Source organism: Brachyhypopomus gauderio, chromosome 8 (genome assembly GCF_052324685.1).
Source record: "Brachyhypopomus gauderio isolate BG-103 chromosome 8, BGAUD_0.2, whole genome shotgun sequence".
NCBI lineage: Eukaryota > Metazoa > Chordata > Actinopteri > Gymnotiformes > Hypopomidae > Brachyhypopomus > Brachyhypopomus gauderio.
In genome coordinates this window covers 1,137,338-1,164,823 of record NC_135218.1, presented here as the reverse complement: position 1 = coordinate 1,164,823, position 27,486 = coordinate 1,137,338, and the positions used below count along the sequence as shown (strand labels likewise).

Here is a 27,486-nt window from a genome sequence, read left to right as displayed (position 1 = left end):
ATATACATACAAAACGGTGACCTTTCGGTTTATATTATAGTGAAGGTTTGGAGTTCTAGGACAGGTGGTGTTTTTTTCCCTTCCCCCTTTCCTTAGTGTTTTCATGAACCAGCTAACTGCCTACCCAAAGACCCATTTCATAGCTCTACAGTAACCTGCAGTCATAAATTCATTACTATTACTGCTCCCTGAACACCACTCACAACGACTAAAAGTGTTAAGGTTTTCAGCTCTTCTGTTCTCAGTACTCAATTATATTAACAAATGAGATGACAGACTGAAAGTGTAGCTTTTGGAAGTAAAGAAGAAACAGAAAGTACAACCCCCACAAACCCCTTCAAAAAACTATGAGACAAGAATATATCGGGTCACAAAATGGTCCCTTTCAGAATTTGTTAATGTCCTGATTCATGTGAGAAATATTAAGTGAAAGAACAAACTGGAAGGAAGACAACAAAAGGAAGATACTGAAACATTCCTTACAAGCAGTGCATTTCCTTCATTGAAACAGTGCTGTGCAATAAAAGCTTTATTCATAATGTAATTCAATTCAAATCACCAAACAGAGGGCATGAAAAAATAAGAGGTGGGTAAAACTGTGGTTAGTTAGGACAGTGTCTTAAAGCCCAACACAACAGGATAAACCAGTATAACATACAAACAGAAATGACACGTCCCTGATGGATTTGTTGCAAGAGAAACAATATGCATGGCTTGAAAACGTGTTAACAGTTCGCAGGCCACTAAACAAGTGGTTTTGAAAAACTGCATTTTGATTTTCCCAATATTGCACATAATGTTGAAAGGAAGAGTGAAGAGGGAGCAGCTGCTGGCTTGAGAAAGTCTTTTTTGATGAGCATCAAAAAGCAAAAGGTCCTAAACAAACCAGCTTTCAGTGATCTGGAACTAGAGCAGAGCTTAGGAGGGAGGGCGCAACATTATAATTTAGCTAAAACAAATAAAAACATATTACATTTAAATGTCGCATGAATGAGTCCGCAGTACTAAGGGCTGAAATGAAGCAAAATTTTAACTACAAAAGCAACTCGACAAAATAACTGTTTTGCGATTGCTGGAAACATGCACTTGCACATCTATTAACTGTCAAAAGGGGAAAAAAAGAGAAAAAAATATTAAAATATAAATCATAACGACAGGGAACTCCGTCTGTGCAAAGCTGAAAATCAGAAGTGTATTATTTCTCCTGTTGATTATTTAAAGCCCTGTTCTTTACTCACAACCTCCTTAAAATAAATTATGTCATAAAAGAGGTTTGAGCTCAAGGATGGATGCATATGTGCCTAAGGGCTTTTAGTGTCACTACACGTAATAAGCTTGCAGTTTCTGGCCTTAATATAAAAAGAATGCAATAAACACCACTCACTTCACAGCAGTTTTATATCTCGTATTACAGAAATGCTTAGAGAAATATAATTTGTTTCTCCAAGTGTTTTATTATCTTTTTCATACTGTGCCTAAAATAGTTTGGGATGAAGGCCAAAATGTCATCATTACTTTTTATGCTAAAAACAGTGTTGGTTTTATCCCCCTGGATGGATCTTTGCACATAAAATTAAATTAGAATTATTTCCTTTTTAATTTTACATATTTCTGCTATCCAACACTACCCAAATGATATGGCATTCCAATCAAACAAAATCTGCCTTCGTTACTTGGTTTTGTTAGTTTGTTTCATTCACAATGCATGCTCTAGCTGCTCTGTCTTAATCTTTACAAGAGCAACTTCCCAACGATGACTCCGATGACAAAGAACAACACGATTAGAGCAATCACTTTGATGCTCAAGCTTTCTTCCTTCACTGTGACTGACGAGGGTGAGGAATGTTGAGTTGTCATCACTGTACTCTTCCTCATTCGCAGACCATCATCTTCCTGTGGAGGAATCAGAGTAAATGGAGAATAAATTACCAAGGACTTTATAGTAATTTTTATTACTTGCTCATTTATTATATATGCTCTGATATTTACTCCCTGTTCCTACGATATTTCTTACCCTAATCTGTTTGTTTTCTTCCCGTAGCCGTTGCACCTCCATCTGAAGCCTCTTGCACTCCTCCATGATGCGCTTCACTTCTCCGTCATCCAGACTGGACACCATTGACTTCATGGACAACGTGGAGGACTCAGATTTTAAAAGGCTAGAGGACATCACCTTATTGCTCTCTAGATCATGCTGCTGAAACACATAGATGTTCACACAAAAATGCATTCATACACAAACATGCATGTAGTCAACACATAGTACAATACATAATCTCTATATAATCTAAAAATATCCATATTAGAAATGACTAGTGTTGTCAAAAAAAAAATCGATATATCGATACGTATCGATACTGAACATTCTGAAACGGTACAATACTCGTTTCCCTTAAGTATCGATTCTTTTTACATAAAATGCACTTTCGTTTGACCCACCCAAGCTGCCGTAATGCACAGGACAGTTTGTAATGCTAAAATGGCAGCTAAAGCAAACACAGTGCTGTTGGATTCGAAGCGGATACAGATAGAAAACCGAAGGACATGAACAAGCCAGTTTGCAAGCGGTGCTTTTGGAACATTTCAACGAAGGGCGCTAAAGCCTGGTTGAGTGACCATAGCGCTCGACTCCGCGCGCACCTCGCGCGAACCTCCGCGAGCGGTGGAGGCTTTATACTTTCCGCTTTGCAGTGTTGTCCGAAACTATATGTGGTAGTATAAAAGAAACACCCCTCAAAACAGGGGAATGAACACTTATCTGATGAATTTTAATGCTGCTTTGTGTTTCAGTGTGTTTCAGGTTTGAAAAGTGCTGCAATTTAGGCTAAAGTACTTGAAAATGTTTAAATTGTAACTACTTTGTTTCACAACAAATATCTGTCTGACTGAACAGTTTTCTTGTATTACATTAACAAATACGAGCCTCTTGTAATTCCAGGATGAAACATGAGAGAACGTGAAGACGTTAAGATTGGGCGTTTTGAAAATAAACAACCATTAAATAATGTGATTAAAAGCGCAATATTTCGAATCATTTCGAGTATATGTATAAATATTTAACTTAATTAAGTTTAACGAGCTGGGAAATATTGGTACAAGGGCTTGAATTGAACCCTGCAAACATGACTTTGTTTATTGCACTGAGGCGCGGCGCGCGAAGTTACAAAATTCGAGAGGTGCACGACCTCGCATGCGCCGCGCTTCAGCGCGATGAACAAAGTCATGTTTGCAGGGTTCATACACCTTGTGGAATTCAAACACTTGTATGTCACTTTCAAGGTCCATTTCAATATTTCCCAGCACGAGCAAAGACACTTTATCAGACGTTCAAAAGACGTCCACTGAAAAGCCAGAATGAAAGTTTTAGCGACGTCTTTTTTAAACGTCTATTACTGCCGTTCAGTTGCAGTTTTTGCACGTCCTGACATCCAATAAAGGTCCTAGTCAGACGTTCAGATAGAAAACTCGTCATAGACGTTCATGTTAAGTTAAAATGTTAAGGTCCTAGTCACACTGTCAGATTTTGAACCAGTTTTGAACGTCCACCAGACATGCAAAAATGGGTCTGGACTGACCGACGTGATACAGACTTGATTTTAACGTCTTTCTGACGTCGCATGTTTGTTGGGATAAGTTAAATATTTATACATGTACTCGAAATTATTCGCTTTTTTATCACATTATTTAATGGTTGTTTATTTTTAAAACGCCCAATCGTAACGTCTTCACGTTCTCTCATGTTTCATCCTGGAATTACAAGATGCTCGTATTTGTTAACACAAAAGAACTGTTCAGTCAGACAGATATTTGTTGTGAAATGAAGTTACAATTTCAAGCATTTTCAAACACAAAGCAACATTCATTTGTTTGTTTATAAAAAAAATGAAAAGGCTTTAAAACGGAAATTAGCACCGTATCTGACTTTGGTATCGAAAATGGTATCGAATTTCAATATTTTTTTAAGTATCGTATCGAAGTTGTAATTCTTAGTATCGTGACAAGCCTAGAAATGACACACAAATAGTTAACACATCCATTAATGTATAACTCACTTTAATCCAAATGTTACAATCCAACTATTTGTATAGCACCTTTTACAACTACCTAGATCATCTCGATAATCTTGAGTTTGGGGTCTTAGTTTGAAAGTCTATTAATACGATTGGCTTTAGGTAACAAAAGAATGTTTGATATACACTATATTGCCAAAAGTATTTGCTCACCCATCCAAATTATCGGAATCAGGTGTTCCAATCACTTCCATGGCCACAGGTTTGTAAAATTAAGCACCTACGCATGCAGGCATTAAAAACATTTGTGAAAGAATGGGTTTCGTTTTGGAAATGACAGAAACTCAGCCTTGAAGCGGTAGGCCAGGTAAACTGTCAGAGTGTGGTCAATGGATGCTGATGCGCATAGTGCAAAGAGGTCACCAACTTTCTGCAAACCCAATCAGTACAGACATCCAAACTTCATGTGGCTTTCAGATTAGCTAAGAGAGCTTCATGGAAGCAGCTGCATCCAAGCTATACATCAACAAGTGCAATGCAAAGCATCAGATGCAGTGGTGTAAAGCACACCGCCACTGGACTTTAGAGCAGTGGAGGAACGTTCTCTGGAGTGACTAATCACACTTCTCCATCTGGCAATCTGATGGATGAGTCTGGGTTTGGCTGTTGCCAGGAGAACGGTACTTGTCTGACTGCATTGTGCCAAGTGTAAAGTTTGGTGGAGTGGGGATTATGGGGTTGGTTGTTTTTCAGGAGCTGTGTTTGACCCCTTAGTTCCAGTGAAAGGAACTCTGAATGCTTCAGTATAGAATTCCATGCTCCCAACTTTGTGGGAACAGTTTGGAGCTGACTCCATCCTCTTCCAACAAGATTGTGCACCAGCGCGCAAAGCAAGTTCCATAAAGACATGGATGGCAGAGTCTGGTGTGGATGAACTTGACTGGCCTGCACAGAGATCTGACCTCAACCTGATAGAGCAACTTTAGGATAAATTAACAGTGAAGACTGAGAGCCAGGCCTTCTTGTCCAACATCAGTATGTGACCTCACAAATGCGCTTCAGGAAAAATGGCCAAAAATCCCGATAATCACACTCCTAAACCTTGTGGACATCCTTCCCAGAAGAGTTGAAGCTGTTCTAGCTGCAAAGGGCGGACCAACGTCATATTAAACCCTATGGATTAGGAATGGGATGTCACTTAAGCTCATATGTGAGTCAAGGAAGGTGAGAGAATACTTTTGGCAATATAGTGTATATTGCATAGATTTGAAGAAGTCATTTTATTGTTCAGACGGACAGTCATTAATACATTTATGACTTAAGGAGATGAAAAGGATCACAGTTACCGTTTTCTCATTCTCATTTGGCATCTCAAAGACACACCGCAATTTGGAGTCCATTAGGTCCTCTGGTTTGGCCTCCTTCCACTGAACAAGAGGAGGAACCGAAGGAGAACAAGAAACATGTGAAAAAGATGAATACATTGGAAGGACAGAGGCAGCAAGTGATTTACACATCTGTACAGTTCACACCAGATATATGTGGTGTTGGACTGAGTGACTACAGGAAAAATGTTATATTTAAAAGAATCATCACTTTAGATCTACTGTCCACATATAGGACATATAGGAGAATGAAGGAAACTCAGAAGCTCTTTCACTGTTCCTAGATCAGTACTCACCACTCCCTCCATGTCAGTCATGTGTGGTGGAGCCATTAAAGACTGCACCATAAACTTGTGTTTGCTCTTCTCATTGGGGTCATAATCAAATGGTTGCAGCATCACTGTAAACACACACAGCCATAAAAACAGTATTTAAACATGCACATGTGTACACACACACTTGCACAATGCTTAAAGCAAGAAATTGCTTTGAAGGTGCATCATAATTTAAAATTGTATAATCTAGTCCCCTTAGTCTCTTCTGTGTGTCTCTTGCACATGATATTTAGATTTTTATATGTTTGATGTTGCGGGTGTTTTTCAAAAAAATTGCGATGCAAGTTGCGGTGTGTTTTTGCTTTTTTTGTGATTACATTGCAATAGGGAGTAAATGTTGAATGGTTTCCTCTATTTAGTAATCCATTTTAATTATCTATTTACCTATTTATTTCAGGGTTGCCAACTTTTCAAGATCGCTTGGAGTGAGATTTGAACATGGAGGAGGTGGCAAGTGTAAATTGTTGACGGGGGGGGGGGGGGGTCTGGATCAGAGGTAAATAAACTAGATTTTTTTTTCGGCGTGATGGGCTGGTACTAGAAATGTTAAACTTGTTGGAAATACATGTATGAACCCATCATTGTGAAACAATAAAACACTGAAAACAAAAAAAAAAAAAGTTTACCCCCGCTTTCCTGTAGTGTACCGATATACTGCTTTTCCCGATCTTTTGCCGTTATTTTCGTCGGCAAGTGTAAAACGTTCGCCTCGCTCATGCTGCTTTCAGTCTGCTCCTCAGATATTTGTATAGAATAAAAGTGACGTTTGTCGTAAGCGAGGATTCGTGTCTCATCCTTCGCCGCTCCGCCACGCGTCACACTTATTTATTTTTTAATGAAACGTTAGAGAACATTAACAAAAAAAAAGTCACCGTCAGTACGCAGTGCGCATATCGAACTGTCAGACAGGCACTGTGCAAAATGTCAAAAAAAATTTAAATAAAATATGCCTGCCTGAAAATATAAAAAAATTGCCATACAACAGCAAAAAAATTATAAGGAAAGGTTCAAGTAACGAGGTTTAAAAAGCAAACGACACACTTTTGAAGTTTTTTTAGTAGCCATTATTATAATCTCGGCAGATGCTGACTATCCTGTTGCATGTTCATCTCCGCTCATTTGGCAGTTAGAATGGTACAATCGACTATGACATTCATAGTTGACTAGGGGGTATAGTCGACTATAGTCAAATCAGCGACTATTGCAGGTCACCTTTAGATTCCATTGTTGACTTTTTCAAGCAGCAGTTCCCTCTGCCAGTAAGTAAAGCTAATGTTCCACTGCCCAGCGGAAATAAATCTCAAATGCAGCTCAACGCAAAAAAAATAAATTCTCAATGCAAATGAGGACTTCAACATTACAACAATCCTCCCTTTCTCAACTCCTCTGTCCCTGTGAGGATTTTTATTTTTTACACAGGATTGTGTTTTACATTGAAGTAAAAGATGATGCCCCAAAGGATATTTTGCCAAAGAAAGGAGCCATGTCTGTTGTCAGGAAGTACATAGGGTTCTAAAGGTCGGACGTGGACCAAACAGTCACTTACTGCAAACGCCGTTGAGCCAAAAGTGTCGCGGTTGTTGGTAACAAGAGCAATCTGCTGCACCACCTGTAAAGCAACTGGTGCCAGGGTCCGCGCAGCAAAAATGACACAATTGCGGTGGCTCCACTGTTGCATTGCGAGGTCGTGCACCTCTCGATTTTTGTATCTTCGCATGTTCCGCTCTTCAGCGCTATGTTTTGTGCTAAGTAATGTTTGCAGGGTTCATACACTTTTATAAGGTGGAATTCAAGCACTTGTAGGGAACTTTCAAGGCACCAGCACCTTCAGCTTAATTAAGTTACATATTTATACAAACATATATGGTCGAAATGATTCGAAATAATTCGCTTTTTATCACATTAAAAGAGATGGTACCGTCTCCCCAGTATTCGACCACTGTTGTTATTATTTATTTGTTTAAATATTATGTTATGTAATTAAAGGCACAATACAACCACTGACAAACAGCCCTGTCTACTTTTTCTCTAAATACCTCTTATTTGTTATTAACAAACTGGTGTGCAATTTATAATGTTAGTGTAGTTGGTTCACATAAGTTGTATAAACCTACAGTTTTCATGATGTCTGAAAAAAAAATTTTTAATAAAAGGTTTTGCATTTTTACTGCTGTCATGCTATATTATTCATTCACTACTTTAGGGCTACCATTTGAAAACTGATCATGCAAATCTGTATTACATGTAATACTTAGGTGGATACATTTTTCCAACAGTGGAATAGGGTACTCAACCACTCTACTGCAGTAATTATTTTGCAGTCAATACAGTTAACACATCATGCATGGGAGGAAAACCCGTCAATTTTGAAAAACACCGTGATGTTGAATTTGTCATACCGCCCAGCACTAGGTCCACATGTCCCGAATTTCAGCTAATTTACAGAATTAGTCCATGCTTCAACAGTTCTTCCTGTTATTAGCTAATTAGGTCAGATTCAGTTGTAGGGCTGCCACAAACGATTATTTTAATAGTCGACTAATCACCGATTAATTTTTACGATTAGTCGACTAGTTGGATTGTACGTTAATTGAATATAAAACATACAGCTTATCACACTAGAATGCAACTGCTATTATATAACCATCATTAGATTTCAGCTATAACTAAAAATAAAAACAATTACCTTTAATAAACTTTTAATGAAATATGCAGCTTGTTGCAACAAACAATTATTAAAATAAGGATAAGGCACTGCCTTAAAAAACACAAAAATAAATAGGCCTACATTAATAAAGAATTTTTTTTAGGTTTTTCTTTCTTTCATTCGTCTCTGGCATCAAACTTCGCTACATTTAAATCAAATTAGGTAGGGACCTGAAACAAAGGAGTTATTCACAAAAATAAAGTTTTGGTCTCACTGACGTTACAGAGAATACACGAATGCGTGCTAAGGCTAATTAAACCAATCGTCATCACTAATGTTAACTTTTACAGTTACCACGATAAGCAGGGTTGCCAACTCTCACACATTGAGAGTGAGACACGCATTTGACCGTCTTCACACGCTCACACACCACACATCCGATATCTCACGCCGAAAAAAAAGTTGGCAACCCTGCGATAAGTAAGTACTAAGTTAACACTCTGTTTATGGTAACTTTAGCAGCTAACGAGCAATTTAGATTACAGAGATGACGGTCCCTATTCATCGTTGTCACAAGTAGCCACAACATGCTTCAGGTACGTGGTTGTGCTGCCGTGGAAGGCAAGTTCTGACTTGCAGATATTGCACGCGTTTCGGAACCCGACTACGGAAAATTATCCCGCACTTTTGAGTTCCGTAGCCGGGTAGCCACGATACCAGAGCCTGTCTGTATAACGTCCTGGGATGTCGTCAACTGTCTACCCCAGTTTCCACTAAACTGCGCATGTGCGTCAAGGACAGAAACGCAGACGCAGCAGTGGAAACTGTCGCAGCAGTTTGGAGAGGAAAAAAAACGACGCATCAACTAATAAATTAGTCGTCGACTATTTTAGTAGTCGACATAGTCGTGACTAGTCGACTAATCATGGCAGCCCTATTCAGTTGTGTAGTATGCATGTAAATGCTTGTAAGTCCACACCAACACATTTACCTGACACATTAATCGAGGTTCCAGCATCAATGACTCCACTGTTCGGCCGTACACAGTAGCGGCGTGGTGCAGTTGTTTTCACCTTAAAGCACACATTTCTCTCTGTGGGGTTAGCAAGCTTCAAGGTTGTGGTTACCACATCTGTAAATGGACCTAAAAACATAATGAAGGTATAATCAGTTTTTTTGACTTACCGATGCAATACCTTTATACTGTATATCCAATTAGTTTAATCCACACAATATTTCAAATAGGAATGACTGAAACAGTGAAAACATGCAGTAGAACACTTCCAGTTGATAGCCAAATTCCACACCAGTTTAGCCAGGAGCTGTCTCTTGGTATCTCAGATTGATATTTGGTGGATTGGTGGAGGAAGACCTGAAACGTGACATTTTGGTGAAGGAAAGAATCTAAACAAAAAAATCTCCTTCCCCCCACCCCCAAATTCCAAACATTTTTGAAAAAAAAAATTCCAATTTTAAAGTCGATATGTGCTGCTCCAATACCTTATACATGATTTGTTTTTGCCATGGTGCACCCTTACAGGAATCTTGACCCCTGCCCACAGTAGAATGTTGAGATTCAGTACAGATGGAATTAAAAGTCAATTTTGTTGCTAAAATACTTATATAATGTAAAAAAAAAAATTTCCCGGGGAGCAGTTGGGGTTAGGTGCCTTGCTCAGGGGCACCTCAGTTATAGCCTGGGAATCGGGAGTCACAAGACCAGTTCCCATGTACGGAGCCGCCCCAGTGCAGCTCTGTGGTGACGCAGCTCTTCATTTCATCACCTCACAGAATGCGTATATACTGCCCGGGAAGAAACAGGGAAGGAAGATAGAGTCTGAAGTATCAGAGCACTCAGGGTGGCAATAAATTTTAACTCCATCTGCAATCAATTTGAACATACAGGTCAGGGGTCGAAATAGGGGGCGTATACTAACCTAAAAATATCATGGCTTCATTAAAACAAATAAACAAAATAAATATACATTTTCAAAAATGTATGCAAATGTTTTTTTGGTCTCAATATGTTCACCACCCATTCAATAAATAGTATCAAAATCTGAGAAACCAATGGACAACAGTTGGTTGAACTGGTCTAGAATTACCCTTATGGAACCTTAACATTACTCAAGTGATCCCATGCAAGCTGTACAGAAACAACAGATGGTATTGTGCTGTTGAATCGTGCTTTGAGTGCCAGACGCCAAATGTGCTACTGCCATCGCCCTGCACACAGCTCTATGCATTATACAGCTTCCTGAATTTGTCAAAGTAAATGGAAGCAAAAAGAACAAAAGTTCCACTACAACTACTACAAGACTTTCCATACTTATTATTTACAAAAGAATTACAAGAAAATGTCTTGAAAACTGACTGCAATATCTGGTCTTTTCACTTAATACTTGAATTATGTTCTATACTTTTGACACTATACCCAATGCTTTTTCAACTTGTGGGCTATTAGTAGAGTCAGTGTAGGCTCAAATATTGTATATATTAGCCACTGACCAAACCGCTGAACATAGTCTAAATGTTTAAGCATTTTTAAGACAAGTTATATTATATAAAATATTGTAGCTCACATTTAACAAACTGTTAAATGAAAATCAGCATCTGTTTCTTCACATATAATAAAATTGGTCTTAGTCTATTATGACTGCCATCACAATAACTGATGCTACATGGTAAGTATATGATGTCCATTTGTTGGTTTGTGTGTGTGTATGCAAATGTGTTGTCTCATGAATCAGAAAGTTCTTCGTATTTGCATCAAGTGTTCTTGGGATCTTGCTCTGTGCTGGCCTATAAACATCACTGTCTAGTACTTGGACTTTGTAGATAGTAATGTCTCAATATAAACACTCACATATCAGGGGTCACCAACCTTTTTCAAACTGGGAGCTACCGAGTCCGAAACAAGTCGAGTGTCATTAGGGATGAGTTTCAAGTTAAGTCTTTTTGGAGGCGACTTAAGTGCGTCTTCAACTCAAATCGCTCACCCTAGTGTCCATTTCTGTTCCACACTATAGAATCTGAGCTTGTACCTGTATAATAGAGACTTTTTCATTTGGTTCTCTCTCCCCTTCAGTTACACAGCACAGGGTACACATTCTGAGTTTTAAAAGTGTCCTTAGTACATAATCCATGTTAACAGTACACTCAATGCACTGCACTGAGTACTTGTACTGAGTGTATACCATACACTCAGTATATATACCATATGTAGAAGTTATTTAAGCCATAGCTCCTCACTTTTGTTCAAGGCAAGAAAGGTGGACAATATGCAGGATGCGAGTCTGACTCATGCCCATTTGTTAAATCCTATAACGTCTGTCTAGTCAGTCACATTTCTGGCAGCTGATGTCCATTACATCTGATCATTGAGTCAGAACATCTCTCGGTGCACAGCTATGGAGTGTATAGGCAGGGACGTAGCACGAATGGACACAGAATAAATAATGTAGTCTAAATATCATAAGAAGAATATTTTAAAAGATTTTTATTTAATATTAATATGTTGTGATATGATGAGGTTAAAAAGAAAAGGTTAATATTAGAATTGCAATTGAATTCTTCAAACTATTTCAAACAAGTTAGCATTTCACAGATTTTCCAAAAACTGATCCAAAAGAATGTCAAATACGAGTCACACCACAACTTTTTAAATGTTCCTTTAGCTAACTAGAAAACACTAACAAAGTACTGATTTATGACATAAACAACGCACTCTATTTACACCCAGAAAAGTTCTGCTGCACTTGGTTAAAAAAAGATTGGAATATTTTTTTTCCACTGAAACTCGCTATATCAGCAACAACCGTGAAGTCACCCACAAAGGCAAAAATATAAATGCTGAAAGTTTAAGGCTGCAACTAAAATCACGCAATGCTATATGCTACAAATGAAGGTTGCCATTTTCCACGCATGCATCATTAGTGTAATTAATCAAGAGCAACTACTGTGGACATATTTTGTTGAATACAAATCAAAAATGTCATACATTGAATTTAAGTATTATGAGGTAAAATGGTGCAAGATCGTAACTATTTTCATACACTAATATGGTTCTGTGGAGGACCTACATTCCCTTAAATTACAGGCAAAAGACTTCTAATTGTATGCTAGTGGAATCAAGAACTCAGAATTAAGTTTGTTTGACAAATGTGTATTAAATTGCCTACCACAAAAACCCAGTGAAAATTTATGCTTTAAATTTAAATAAAAACTCAGATGACTGTGCAAAAAGACAGATGACTGTGTAACTCTCAAGTCAGATTCACACTGAGAGATTATAGCAGTTTTATACCTTTGTTGCACTGTACCAGATGCAGAACCAAAAATATTAACAGACTATGTGATTTCATTTGTACCAAAAAATTCCTATCAATATTCCCATGACGCAAGTACGTTACAACATTCTGATTTCATGCCAATTTCATTTTGCAAAAACAAGTTTCATAAGAACAAAGCAGCCAGAATAGTAATAGTTGGAAAAACACACTTCAGAGGACAAGACTATGTTTTTTTTTTATATGCAAATGAATTAAAATGTGTCGGACAACTATCCAGTTTTGAGCTGATCAGTTCGAGTTTAAAACAAACGAATTGAATACTGAAATAGAAGCACATGGTCACATTTTTGAAACAACACCATTTCATGCCTGTGAACATGGTGGAACATAGCTAATAAAAGGTAATAATAATTCTTGATAATTAATGATTCATATTGTGACTTTTCTGATTTGCATTACTTGATGTTGATTGTCTCAAAACTTAAAATGCTACATTACATATTTACTGTAAAGAATAATATCTATAATGTAAATAAAACAGATGTCATCTAAATTAATTATAATCTTTATTTGTTAAGCACCTTTCATACATATATGCAACTCAAAGTACTTTACAGAATAAATTAAAAAAACATTAAAAGGAAGCAAAGACAAAAAGAAAATATTAAAAGAAATTGGATACAAAGGAAACAAACAATAAAATAATGTAACAAAGGAAACAAACAATAAAATAATGTAATAAAGTGACAAATTATAAAATTATAGACAACATAATGTAATAAAGTAATTAAGATGGAACAGGAGATCTTGCATAGGATGCAGGAGAGAGCATATCTCGGACCTTAGCGATGTTTCGGAGGTGAAAATAAGCTGTCTTGCATGTAGTCATGATTTAAATAAGTCTGGACATCATTCTTTGTGAATCACTACCAAGAACAAGAACCTCTCCTCTTTATTTAATTGCAGAAAATTGTCAGACATCCATGTCTGTACATCATCTATGCAGTCAAACAGTGAGCAAATTGATTTTAGGGCTTTAGGTTCTAGAGAAATGTAAAGTTGAGTTAATGTAAAGTTACTTTACATGTAAATGTAAAGTCATCTGGATATTGATGATAACTAATACCATGTTTGTTAATGATATGTGGTAACGGAAGCATATATAGGTTGAACAGTAAAGACCCAAGAATTGATCCTTGGGGGACGCCACACGTTATTTTTGACATGTGGAGGAAGAGGTATCTAATGCAACATAGTAATGACGCCCAGTTAGATATGATCTAAACCAGTCTAAGACTAAGCCACTAAGGCCTACCCAGCTCTGTAGTCGATCAAGAAGTATTTCATGATCAACGGTGTCAAAAGTGGCGCTTAAATCTAGCAGAAAAAGGACTGAGAGTTTGCCTGCATCCTTATTCAATCTCAGGTCATTTACTACCATTTACTACTGAAACCAGACTGAAGTGTCATTTATCTTCAGTCTTCAAATTTACTTTGACAATGATTCAACTAGATTAACAACTTTTTCAATGATATTGCTATAAAAGGAAAGGTTAGATATAGGTTGATAATTATTGAGAATTGTGGGATCAAGATTTCTGTTCTTTAAAGCAATAATAAGGCTAAATAGATCATTTATATGCTATAAATCAGGGGTGCCCAAACTTTTTTCTGCGAGGGCCAAATAACTTTACTCTTCTCTGATGGGGGGGCCGGGGTCAGTTTGAAACAGAAAAGTTTGACAATCACAGGGGTGCTGCAACATTTATTGTTTTCAGAAAGCGACACATAACCAAACATTAATTAACACTTTCTGGGATCTTCACACAAAAAAAGTCAAGAAATAAACAATAACACTATTAACAAACTAAATAACACTATTTAAGAAAAAAAATAACACCACTGACAAAATAAATAAGACTATTTACGAAATAAATAACACCATTATCAAAATAAATAACACTATTTATGAAATAAACCAAAGAATGCTCTCTGGGTTCTTCACAGAAAAAAAAAGTCTGTGGAACATTAACTTCCTGTTGTGTCGTGCACATCTTAACAGGTAAAGTTGTCAGAGCAGAATCTCTTCCTTAAATTACTCATATGAGTAGTCTCTCAAAGTTCTCATGTTCCTTCCTTATAATCCTTTTGTAGGTTCTAGAAGGCTTGTAGATACCTTTCTCTCTCATCAACTTCCTTGTGACCTACACAGCACAATACATTTTTTATGGATTTTATCCCAGTAGATTTTATGATTATATTTGTTTATACTCAGAATGACTGATTCAAGTCAGAACAGTGAGGTTACCTATGCATGTTCATCAGTGTGAACTGTGGACCTGCATTTGGCTGGTGAGAAATTGAATGTTAAGTTCCATTCTAGTCATAGCCAGTCTCAAACACTGATGCAGATGTTCATCGGTCAATCTTGATCTCATCGAAGTTTTCAGGAGTTTCATGTGCGAAAATGTTTGTTCGCAGATATATGTGCTTCCAAAAAGTGTGGACATCTTCATTGCGTGTTTTATGTTAGGGTACGTGTCGTTTGGGAGTGCGGCATAGAAGTCAATAAGACTTGGGCTTGAACGCGTCTTTCAGAACATCACAGTTCTGTAACTCGGCCAACTCAAACTGATAAGAAGGCTGGGCTTCATTGATGTCGGCACCAAAGGGGTTTTGGAAAAGACGGATTTCTTTTGCATGAACATGTAGTTCACGGAATCGTACACCGAACTCCGCCTTTTGAGCATTTCCAGTGCTTCCACGCACTTTTCAGTTGGGAACGGGACCGCTGGGTTCTCTGCAGAGAGGTTTTGGGTAGCAGGGAGATGGACGAAGTGGTGCTTTTTCACTTGCTCCAAAAGCAGCGCTAGTTTCACCTCAAATGCTTTTATGTGGGAATACATGTCGCAAATGAGTTTCCCCTGGCCTTGTAGCTGTAAGTTAAGGCTGTTCAGAATTTCTGCCACGTCTGTTAAAAATGCCAAGTGCCATTTCCACTCTGGGTCCACCAGCTCTGGGACCGTTTTGTCTTTTGAATGAAGAAATGCGTTAATTTCGGGTAGCAGCTCGTAAAAACGCCTCAAAACTCTGGCCTGGCTCAGCCATCGGACCTCTGTGTAATACAGCACGTCGCCGTGCGCAGACAGCAATTGTTGGAACTCCATGTGTTTAAGTCCCTTTGCTCTGATTAAGTTTATGCATGACACCACAACCTTCATGACAGAATCCCACTTCAACACTTTGCAGCACAGTGCTTGCTGGTGAATTAGGGCGTACTCACACTAGGGTCTGTGATCCGGGCCCGGTTCCTTGCCGAAGCACGGTTTGTTTGGGTAGTGTGAGCGCTTCAACCGTGCCCGGGCCTGTCCTGTTAGACCCCGAGACGCGCCCACCATACTAGGAGCCGTAATGCTGGCAAGCTTTGACCAGTCCAGGTCTAAGCCTTCCATGGTTTGGCATACTTTGCCGAAAATATCCTCCCCCGTTGTAGTCCCTTTGAGACTTTGGAGGCCTGCCAACTCCTCGCTCATCTCAAAGTTTGCGTTAACTCCACGAATGAAAATTACCAGCTGTGTTGTGTCCTGCACATCCGTGCTCTCATCCAATGCTAATGAAAAAAAGTCAAATTCTTTTGTCTTCTGCTGCAGCTGTGCATACACATTACCCCAGATTTCTTCGATGCGTCTGGTGATTTTACTCGCTGACAGACTCACTGCATTGAAGACATCTTTCTTCTCGGGACACACTTCCTCCGCGACAGCATTCAAACATTTCTTAACAAACTCTCCATCCGTGAAAGGTTTACCGCTGCTTGCTATAATTTGAGCAACCCGAAAGCTGGCCCGAACAGATGACTGGTTCAGCTGAGCTTGGCGTACAAATGTATTCTGCTGAGCTAACAGTCCACTTTTTAACTTTGCAAGGTCAAATGCGGGCACACAAACTGTTAAACTATCATACTGGTCTTTGTGACGGGATTCATAGTGCCGTCGTAGATTGTATTCTTTGAATACCGCCAGCGCCTCTTGACAGATGAGACAAACAGCCTTTTCTTTGCATTGAACAAAAAAAAAAATAAATCGTTTGTCCACTGCAGGTTAAATACCCTGCATTCTGAATCAATTTTTCTCTTACCTAATCTTTTCGCCATTATTACATTCTCTTTCACAAGGAGCAGTATTTTTTTTTCCCTGGGGGTGGGGGTAAGGGGGCCGGGTCAAATGTGGAGGCGGGTCGTATCCGGCCCGCAGGCCGTAGTTTGGGGACCACTGGTATAAATGATCCAACCATATTACAGAGTACTAATTAACAGTGAAATAATGTACAGGAAAGGTAAAGTGAACTGAATGTCTGTGTATATGTTTATGGTGGCTTAGAAAATCAGTTAGCCTATCTGGGAGAATATTGTGTTCATCTAATCTGTCATACTTGGCATAAAAACACAAGACTTTTCAAAAGAAACATTTGCAAGAATTTAACATCACAAACAGGATCTGGATGAATACCAAAATTGCTAGAAAATTCCTCTATGAGGTCACTCAGTGTAATTATGTAGGCTAAACAAAACTTAAAATGTCCACTGTTTAAGGGACACAGACCGTGTGCTCATAGTACACAACCTAAATGTGAGGTGAAACTGTAGAGATACAGTGCCTTGCGAAAGTATTCAGCCCCCTCAAACTTTTCAACCTTTTGCCACATTTCAGGCTTCAAACAGATATAAAAAATTTTTTTGTGAAGAATCAAAAAGTGGGACACAATCGTGAAGTGGAAGTAAATGTATTGGATATTTTAAACTTCCTTAACAAATACAAAACTGAAAATGTTTGACCGTGGAGATGGTGTTTTCAGGGTGATGAGCTGTGTTGCTTTTAGGCCAAACATATCCTTTTGCATTGTGGCCAAAAAGTTCGATTTTGGTTTCATCTGAACAGAGCTCCTTCTTCCACATATTTGGTGTGTCTTTAAATGCGACTTTTAATGGATATCTTTTTATGGATATTATGGAGAAATGGCCTTCTTGCCACTCTTCCATGAAGGCCAGATTTGTGCAGTGTATGACTGATTGTTGTCCTATGGCCAGACTCACCAACCTCAGCTGTAGATCTCGGCACTTGATCCAGAGTGATCATGGGCCTCTTGGCTGCATCTCTGGTCTCTTCTCCTTGAGAAAGGCACAGTCGGGTCTTGGTATATTTTCAGTGGTCTGATATTCCTTCCATTTCAATATGATTGAAATGTTTAAAGTGTGGGAAATCTTTTTGTATCCAAATGTGACTTTAACCTTCTCCACAACAGTATCTCGGAGCTGCCTGGTGTGTTCCTTGGTCTTCATGATGCTCTCTGCACATTAAACAGAACCCTGAGTTTATCAAAGAGCAGGTGCATTTATACGGAGACTTGATTACACACAGGTGGATTCTATTTATTATCAGTCATTTAGGACAACACTGGATCATTCAGAGATCCTCACTGAAATTCTGGAATGAGTTTGCTGCACTGAAAGTAAAGGGGCCGAATAAAATTGCACGGCCCACTTTTGTTTATTTGTTAAGACAGTTTAAAATATCCAATAAATTGCATTCCATTTCACGATTGTGTCCCACTTGTTGATTCTTCACAAAAAATCAAAGCCTGAAATGTGGCAAAAGGTTGAAAAGTTCAAAGGGGCTGAATACTTTCGAAGGCACTGTATATTCAGAGTTTTTACATTATCTGAATGAAACAAGATCAGAAAATTTTAATGTAGCCTTCTGGTGGCAGAGATTTCTAAATGCACTATAAAAAAATATGGGGACACTAGACCATCACACCTATATGTAGAAATGAGACATGCATGACTGTAATACCATGGTATTCGCCACAGTTTTTTTCAGGTCTGAACATTTTTGTGGAGTTGCCCTTTCAAACTTGACTAGTTCTTTGTCACTTATTCTCACTGCTGAAATTAGTAAGGAGAGCAGTACCTGTGTACCGTATGTAGGAGGTATGGCATGTTGCAAAAACTACACAACTGAAATCAGTGGCCTTTTTTAAAAAAACAGTACATAAAAGATGGCGGACAAGAAATGGCTGAGCTTGCATTTTCAGTATATAGGTGCTAGTAAAAAAGTCTACTTCATACATGCTACAATAACTGCAGAAAATCTACACTAACCAAATATACACAACAGTAAATGTAATTCCTGTATTTAAAAAAAAAAAAAGGGTATAATATGAGAAACGTGCAGCAAAAATTGTTTCTACTTTGCAAAAATGAGGATACGGAGCTATGAATGTGTTAATTTTGTTGTTCAACCAAAAATGTGTTTAATGTGATAGCAAGCAGTAGTAGGTCATGTTTCATGTATACATACTCTTGACTGTTGAAAATGTGCTGCATGATTCATGGAAGTTTTTAGATTAAGTTTACAGTGGAACCTCTGGAAAGAGCATGTTCATAGTTGTTTGTACTATTAAGGAGCAAAAATAGAAATGGAAATGACCAGAAATTAGAATTTGTGTAGGACTTAATTAAGCATATATATATATATATATATATATATATATATATATATATATATATATATATATAGGACTTTAACGCATTAATTTTGATTAATTAATTACAGGGAAAATAAACTAAAAAAATTTACGGATTTTAACGCATTTAACACATGAGACACTTTTGCACCATGGAACGTTTCTCAATGCACGAGTTCCAGACATAGATTATATGGACGCACAATAAGGTCATGATGGAGATGACTGAAGAGGCTACGCTGGTGGATGGGAAATTTAAATATAACAAACTTCCAAATGGAAGTACAAACACAAATAGTGTTATTTGCACTTTATGCAGGAAGGAGTTCGCTTATCACAGGAGCACTTCCACCCTTCGTTACCACCTCAACACAAATCATGTTGGGGCTAACGCGCAGGTCAGTAATGATAACTTAGCTGCTAAATGTATTCCTAGTATGGACCAAACGTCCGTATTCCCCGGGACATGTCCGTATTTCACATACTGTCCCGGACGTCCGGGGTTTTTTTTAAGTGAGGAAATGTCCTGGTTTTGAAATGACCTTCATTGGACCATTAAGACTGATTAAACTTTCGCGAGTGACCGTAGCGCGCAACTCCGCACACCTCACGCGAGTGGCGGAGGCGTTTAAACTTGCCGCGTTATTTGTGTTGTCCGTAACGATGTGGTCGTATAAAGAAACACCCCTCAAAAATAGGGGAAGGAGCATTAATTTTCCAGTGTTCTGAAAACTGTTTGCTCTGTTTTCTGCACTCATCTATTGGTCTGTGTAGTAGACTGGTGGAAAAATAAACAAGATGTTGAAGTTTATGCTTATATCATTGATGCATTCATCATTCAAACTTAAATTAATATTACTCATGTTAAATACTGAAATGCGATTAAAATGCGATTAATTACAAAGCTTCTGATAAATTTTTTTTTTTATCGCGTCCCACCCCATATATATATATATATATATATGCTATATAACAGCTTTACTCAGGGTAGTGAATGATCTACTAATATCGGCCGATAATGGGCTCGTCTCGTTCCTTATACTGTTGGATCTTAGTGCAGCTTTTGATACTGTAGACCACAACATTTTACTGGATGTCGCACTCTCCTGGTTTAGATCATATTTAACTGACCGCTTCCAATGTGTAAGTGTTAATAATAAAACCTCTAAATCTGTGCAGGTTAAATATGGTGTCCCACAAGGGACAGTCCTAGGACCACTTCTATTCACACTGTACATGTTACCCTTAGGCGAAATTATGCATAAGCATGACATCAGTTTCCATTCCTACGCAGACGACACTCAGCTATATTTATCGGCAAAACCCGATGATTTAGGCGCAAACAGTAAGATTGAGAAATGTGTAGAAGAGATAAAACATTGGATGGCATGTAACTTTCTAGCACTAAATGCCGATAAAACAGAATTGATAATAGTTGGGTCTAGGGCTGCGAGAGACAAGATACATAATGCAGCATTGAATCTACATTCTTTTACTATAACCCCCAGCGCAGAGGTAAAGAACTTGGGCGTCACAATAGACCCAGATCTCTCATTCGATACACATATTAATAATATAACTAGGGTAGCGTTCTTTCACTTGCACAACATTGCCAAAATTAGAAACATATTAAATATTAGTGATGCAGAAAAACTAATCCATGCATTCATATCCTCTCGTTTAGATTATTGCAACAGTCTCCTAGCTGGATGTTCTGGTAAATCGATAAACAAACTCCAGCTGGTTCAGAACGCAGCAGCACGAGTTTTAACAAAAACTAAAAAGTTTGATCACATTAGTCCCGTACTATCGTCATTACACTGGCTGCCAATTAGATTCCGTATTGACTATAAAATACTTTTATTAACATATAAAACGCTGCATGGCTTAGCTCCAGACTATCTTAGTGAACTTATTGAACAATATAACCCAGCGCGTTCACTTCGCTCGCAGGACGCAGGGTTATTAACTGTTCCTAGGATCAAAAAGATCACAGCAGGTGGAAGAGCCTTTTCTTTTAAAGCTCCACAATTGTGGAATAATCTTCCTGCCTCTATTCGGGACTCAGACACAGTCTCAATGTTTAAAACTCGATTAAAGACTCATCTGTTTAGTTTGGCCTTTGATTAATCTGTTACATATTTACTACATCTCGTATCTTTTCTCCGAGGTTCACCTGGAGAGTAACATTGCAGTCGGAGCCTACAATACCAGCATCGCTGCTCCGACACGGAATGAAAGCCTGGCGTTCATCAACAGACATTTACAGTGACAATATCATAACCCAGAACTTTCATTTTTACCTTTACTTAGTCTGATTGTGTGATTTGTGTGTGACTTGTGTATTTGTCTGTATTTTGTGTAATCTGTGTGTTAACGGGCCGCCCAATGGAGGATGGGTTCCCTTTTGAGTCTTGGTTCTCCCGAGGTTTCTTCCTATTCCCCACTATCTTAGGGAGTTTTTCCTCGCCACTGTCGCCCTTGGCTTGCTCATTAGGGTTCTGGACCCGTAGTATTGTTAACCTTTTAAATCCTGTAAGGCGCTTTGTGACAACATGTGTTGTGAAAAACGCTATACAAATAAACTGATTGATTGATATATATATAGGTTGGACAATGAAACACCTGTCACCGTTTCATGGTTTCATGGCTAAATTGGACCAGCCTGGTAGCCAATCTTCATTAATTGCACATTGCACCAGTAAGAGCAGAGTGTGAAGGTTCAATTAGCAGGGTAAGAGCACAGTTTTACTCAAAATATTGCAATACACAACAACATGGGTGACATACCAGAGTTCAAAAGAGGGCAAATTGTTGGTGCACGTCTTGCTGGCGCATCTGTGACCAAGACAGCAAGTGTTTGTGATGTATCAAGAGCCACAGTATCCAGGGTAACGTCAGCATACCACTAAGAAGGAAGAACCACATCCAACAGGATTAACTGTGGACGCAAGAGGAAGCTGTCTGAAAGGGATGTTCGGGTGTTAACCCAGACTGTATCCAAAAAACATAAAACCACGGCTGCCCAAATCACAGCTGAATTAAATGTGCACCTCAACTCTCCTGTTTCCACCAAAACTGTCTGTCGGTAACTCCACAGTGGGGATGTGGGGGAAATAGTAACGGTGAACTCATCAGAACACCACATGTTTCACATTATCCACAGCACAAGATTTGCGCTCCTTTTGAGCCTCTTACCCTGCTAATTGAACCTTCACACTCTGCTCTTACTGGTGCAATTAACGAAGATTGACCACCAGGCTGGTCCAATTTAGCCATGAAACATCCCACACTAAAATGACAGGTTTGTGTTTCATTGTCCAATCCCTTTATTTTTTAGATTTCAAGTACAGGGTGGGGAAAGATTAATTAAAAAATGGGTTCAACCAAGAACATTTTGGAAGTCGACATGAGGATACTTTACTATCTACATGACTTTGTGTATACAGAGGTTTAACTAATCCACTGCCACACCCAGCCACGGGGGTGGGGGGGACGACGACAATGTCATGCACTCTACTTGAGGAGCCTAGATGCCCACCGACATTATTTCATATAACTTTAGTGATCACTGATAAATTCAAGAAAACTACTAGGTGACCAGCATTTAGAATGCCATTCCAATTCAGCAAAGCAAAATTCAACTGAATACTTTAACCAACATAAACCATGTCACCAGTTATCCGTCTGCAAAATTGCTGTAAATTCCATGGTATAAATCGTTGGTTAGTCGCATTTATACTAGGTTGCTATAGCTAAATTAACAAGTAATATCGTTTACTGTAGCGCAAAGTTTCGATATTGTGCATAGCTGCCCCATATAGCGACAGTTTAACTGCGCATTATAGAGTCATCAACTGTCCTAATGTCTCTATAACGGTACCGCTGTTACTAACTCAATCATGTCAATTACCTACTGACTTAGGCGTGGCAATAAGGGCGAACATGACTAAGATACAACTAACTTGTGGTAAAGTACCGTTATTTTAGGATTTTCACAAACGAAATACGTAGATTCACTTCGACTAGGTGATCACGAAATTTTACAATATATTTACTTGGTACTGCGTACAGAAACAGATTTGGCGATGCATCAGTTGCTATATGCAGCAAGGTTACAGATGTTGAACATTCCCAGCTATAAGTTGGTTGTAGCCGTGATCAAGAAATCATCGAGAAGGGTTTTAACTATTCCGTAGTTAATATCCGTTATGTAAGTATCGATTTATAACCACAGACATCTGAATAAACACAGCGTTAAATGCATGTACTAGAAAGCCTGGGGAACTAAAGCTACTGTATCTGTGTGTATGAGCTCTAAATGACAGGCGTGTTGGGGCCTACATGACAGCTGGGCGAGCCGGGGACGCGCTGTGGCTGTGCGGGGTGAGTGTTCGCTAGCTGGGCGCCTGCTTCGCTATTAAACCCCTGAAGTGAAGGGCATTTGATGTCAGCCTCGCTAGCCAACTAGCTAGCTACCTAGCTAACCAACAGACGACATTCGCCGCGTCCCACATTTCTTACAGACACCGAGGCCCATCATGTACGCCATCACAGACCCCCTCCTTAACGCGCCTTCACCCGCGGACAGGCCCGCAGGAGCAGCTGTCGCCGCCCGCAGGAGCAGCTGTCGCCGCCCGCCCGTCCTGCACTCACCTCGGAACTTCAGTTCGTGCTGAGGTTCAAGAAGCAGGACCTGCTCTGGCCTGGCCATATCCTAGCGTTCGTCGTAACTTCAGTAAACTAAACGTCCTCACACACTCGTTGTTATAGTGTGTTACGCGCGACTGTTATATCTACTGGTGTAGAAAATAAATGAGACGTATGGAGCGGCTCGACCACTGAAGCGAGGCCCGGCGCGGCTGGAGCTGCTCGGCTACTTCACACTGTTGTGATGCAGCAGGAAAGAGAGGCTGCGCGTGACGTCATAATCCCTGCAACAGCCACGCCGCGACGGCGGAGTGGAGACGCGTTAGCTCCGGATATCTAAGCCCCCATGTACAAGGGTGTCATTTATCTCACACCGACGCTGCAGGTAAATGTATCACGTTATCGGACTTTTGTAGTTAAGGTAGCTATACAGAATATAATGTTTTATATATGGTGGACTAGTGGACTGCCACTAAAATCACTGATACAGTTTTCAGTTTTAGTTTTCAGATAGAACACAATACAAAAGCTTTCAATATCCAGCCTGGAATAGTCTCTCATTACTTTATAGAGATTCCTATATAAAGTACTAATAGTTTAGCTTTGCAATCAAGATTAAAATATATCCAATATATACCTCGGGCACACAACACGAGTTAACATAAATTATATAATTTAATAAAAAGGCACATAGTTATATGCAGCTGTGTCCCAACTTACTGAGCCCAAACACTTTAGTTTGTGGTGCTTCATTATTTGAGTCAAGGCTACACTGATGCTTTGAGGCACAATACATCAATCTTTACTGTATGGGTTATTTTACATTTTAGATGCATGTTATGGTTGGAGATGCTCTTCAGAATTACACATGACATCAGTCATGCCCAAAGCCACCACAGCTGCGGAATTCATCCAGTCAATAATATAAACCTTTTTATAAAAGCTCACTGAGACTAAACCAACCTTGCGTATACTGAAGTACTACCAACATGCACATCATTTAACCCAAGTTATTTCCCATTGCACAAGTTATTTCTATGCATGATGGTAAACATTTTACATTTCACTAGAACTGATGCAAAATAGCATACTTATCCCAAGTAATGTAGTGGAGAACTGTAGTTTCTGGAAGAAGAATAAATTGTATTGTCCCACCCATATGAGCTTAGGGATACTTACAAACTTTGAATGGCAATTTTACACCGATCAACATCATTATAAGTGAGTATTTGGCAGAGTATGATGCCAAAGAGTCTTGCATATTAGAAGTGTCATGTTTATACATCCATGTATATATATAACTGAGAAATATTAGCCACTCCTCTCCAGCTGACACTCCTCTCACACCAGTTACTCAATCCCTCACTATCATCACTCCTGTTGATCAATCTCAATCCCTCACTATCGTCACTCCTGTTGATCAATCTCAATCCCTCACTATCGTCACTCCTGTTGATCAATCTCAATCCCTCACTATCGTCACACCCGTTGATCAATCTCAATCCCTCACTATCGTCACTCCTGTTGATCAATCTCAATCCCTCACTATCGTCACTCCTGTTGATCAATCTCAATCCCTCACTATCGTCACTCCTGTTGATCAATCTCAATCCCTCACTATCGTCACTCCTGTTGATCAATCTCAATCCCTCACTATCGTCACACCCGTTGATCAATCTCAATCCCTCACTATCGTCACTCCTGTTGATCAATCTCAATCCCTCACTATCATCACACCCGTTGATCAATCTCAATCCCTCACTATCATCACACCCGTTGATCAATCTCAATCCCTCACTATCATCACACCCGTTGATCAATCTCAATCCCTCACTATCATCACACCCGTTGATCAATCTCAATCCCTCACTATCATCACACCCGTTGATCAATCTCAATCCCTCACTATCATCACTCCTGTTGATCAATCTCAATCCCTCACTATCATCACACCCGTTGATCAATCTCAATCCCTCACTATCATCACACCCGTTGATCAATCTCAATCCCTCACTATCGTCACTCCTGTTGATCAATCTCAATCCCTCACTATCGTCACTCCTGTTGACCAATCTCAATCCCTCACTATCGTCACTCCTGTTGATCAATCTCAATCCCTCACTATCATCACACCTGTTGATCAGTTTTCTTTCTTTGTTACATTGTGACTAATATCAGTATTGGCAGGAGAAAACTGATCCGATGTTTTGTGTACTGCTATGAGATGAAAAGTCACACACAGACTCAAATATGAATGTATGCCATTTTATTTCATTTATGTTTACTTGTCCCTTTTGCACAAGCTGTTTTTGAGACATTTGGTTTGCAATCATGACAAAAATTTAATAATTATAATAAAAACACTCCAACTGATTAACTGAAATCTAAATTAGTGCATTTTGTAAATATTGCAATGCAAGTTAAACATATTTAAACTACACCAGCATTAATTCATACAACTAATGTGCCTTATGATTATGATTTATTGAGGGAAATTTTAAGTTGTCCACAATGCTTTCTCAGGACCAGCCTAAGACTGCTTCTCTATCAACCAAGAGAAGAATCCAACACAAGTGACATGTCATTCTATATGCATGTTAGATCTAGTATACATTCTGAATTCTTCACCAGTACTGCAGAGAAAATCTAAGGCTGAAGGGTCCAGCGCTTTGACAGTGCTGTTTGCTTGATCTAGCTAAGGAACTCAGTGAAAACATAGGACAGAATGTCTATGTATACACATGCAAAAGCAAGTATATAGTGAGGCAAAGTTGCAGGATGTTCAAATACTTATTTTCAAGTTCTCCCACTTAGAAATGATGGAGGGGTCTGAACTATTAATCTTAGGTGCATGTCCACTGTGAGAGAAATAATAATAAATAAATAAATAAATCCAGAAATCACAATGTATGATTTTTAAAATAATTTATTTGTGTGTTACTGCTGCAAATAAGTATTTGAACACCTGCCAATCACCAAAAATTCTGGCCCTAAAAAATCTATTAGTCTGTCTCAAAAAAAAAAGTCAATTTCCACTCCACTTATTATTCTAAATGTGAAGTATGGGGGTGGAAGCATCATGCTTTGGGGGTGTTTTTCTGCACATGGGACAGGACGACTGCACTGTATTAATGAGAGGATGACCGGGGCCATGTATTGTGAAATTTTGGGGAACAATCTCCTTCCCTCATTTAGAGCTTTGAAGATGGGTCATGGCTGGGTCTTTCAACATGACAATGACCCAAAACACACAGCCAGTATAACCAAGGAGTGGCTCCGTAAGAAGCATATCAAGGTTCTGGAGTGGCCTAGCCAGTCTCCAGACCTAAACTCTATAGAACACCTTTGGAGGGAGCTCAAATTTCATGTTTCTCAGCAGCAGCCCAGAAACCTGGCTGATCTGGAGAAGATCTGTGTGGAGAATGGGCTAAAATCCCTGCTGCAATGTGTGCACACCTGGTGAAAAACTACATGGAAACGTTTGACCTCTGTAATTACACCTAAGATGAGAATGTTAGACCCTCCATGATTTCTAAGTGGGAGAACTTGCAAAGTTGCAGGGTGTTCAAATACTTATGTGTTCAAATACTTATACACTGTACATGTAGGATGTGTGTGTGACATGAAGCCTTCATTTTCTGA

General features: G+C 39.0%; 1 protein-coding gene and 1 long non-coding RNA gene across 3 annotated transcripts; one reads left to right on the top strand and one right to left on the bottom strand.

Annotated features, from left to right (window-relative positions):
- Positions 1 to 489: 489 nt before the first annotated feature.
- On the bottom strand, positions 490 to 24,155 carry vapb (VAMP (vesicle-associated membrane protein)-associated protein B and C). 2 transcript variants are annotated; one of them, XM_077013722.1, is made up of 6 exons: positions 23,851 to 24,155; positions 9,369 to 9,521; positions 5,692 to 5,795; positions 5,357 to 5,437; positions 2,015 to 2,197; positions 490 to 1,893 (listed from the first exon to the last, which is right to left on the bottom strand). In XM_077013722.1, exons 1-6 carry the CDS (start codon positions 23,906 to 23,908, stop codon positions 1,732 to 1,734), a joined length of 741 nt encoding a protein of 246 aa, XP_076869837.1. In that variant the 5' UTR covers positions 23,909 to 24,155; the 3' UTR covers positions 490 to 1,731. The 2 variants fall into 2 exon arrangements, with proteins under 2 accessions (XP_076869837.1, XP_076869838.1); XM_077013723.1 differs by having other exon boundaries at positions 2,015 to 2,194; positions 23,851 to 24,154.
- Positions 23,355 to 27,297, top strand: LOC143521155 (uncharacterized). Its single transcript, XR_013132679.1, has 2 exons — positions 23,355 to 23,580; positions 23,721 to 27,297. It is a non-coding gene; the product is annotated as an uncharacterized LOC143521155 (long non-coding RNA).
- The last annotated feature ends 189 nt before the right edge of the window (positions 27,298 to 27,486 follow it).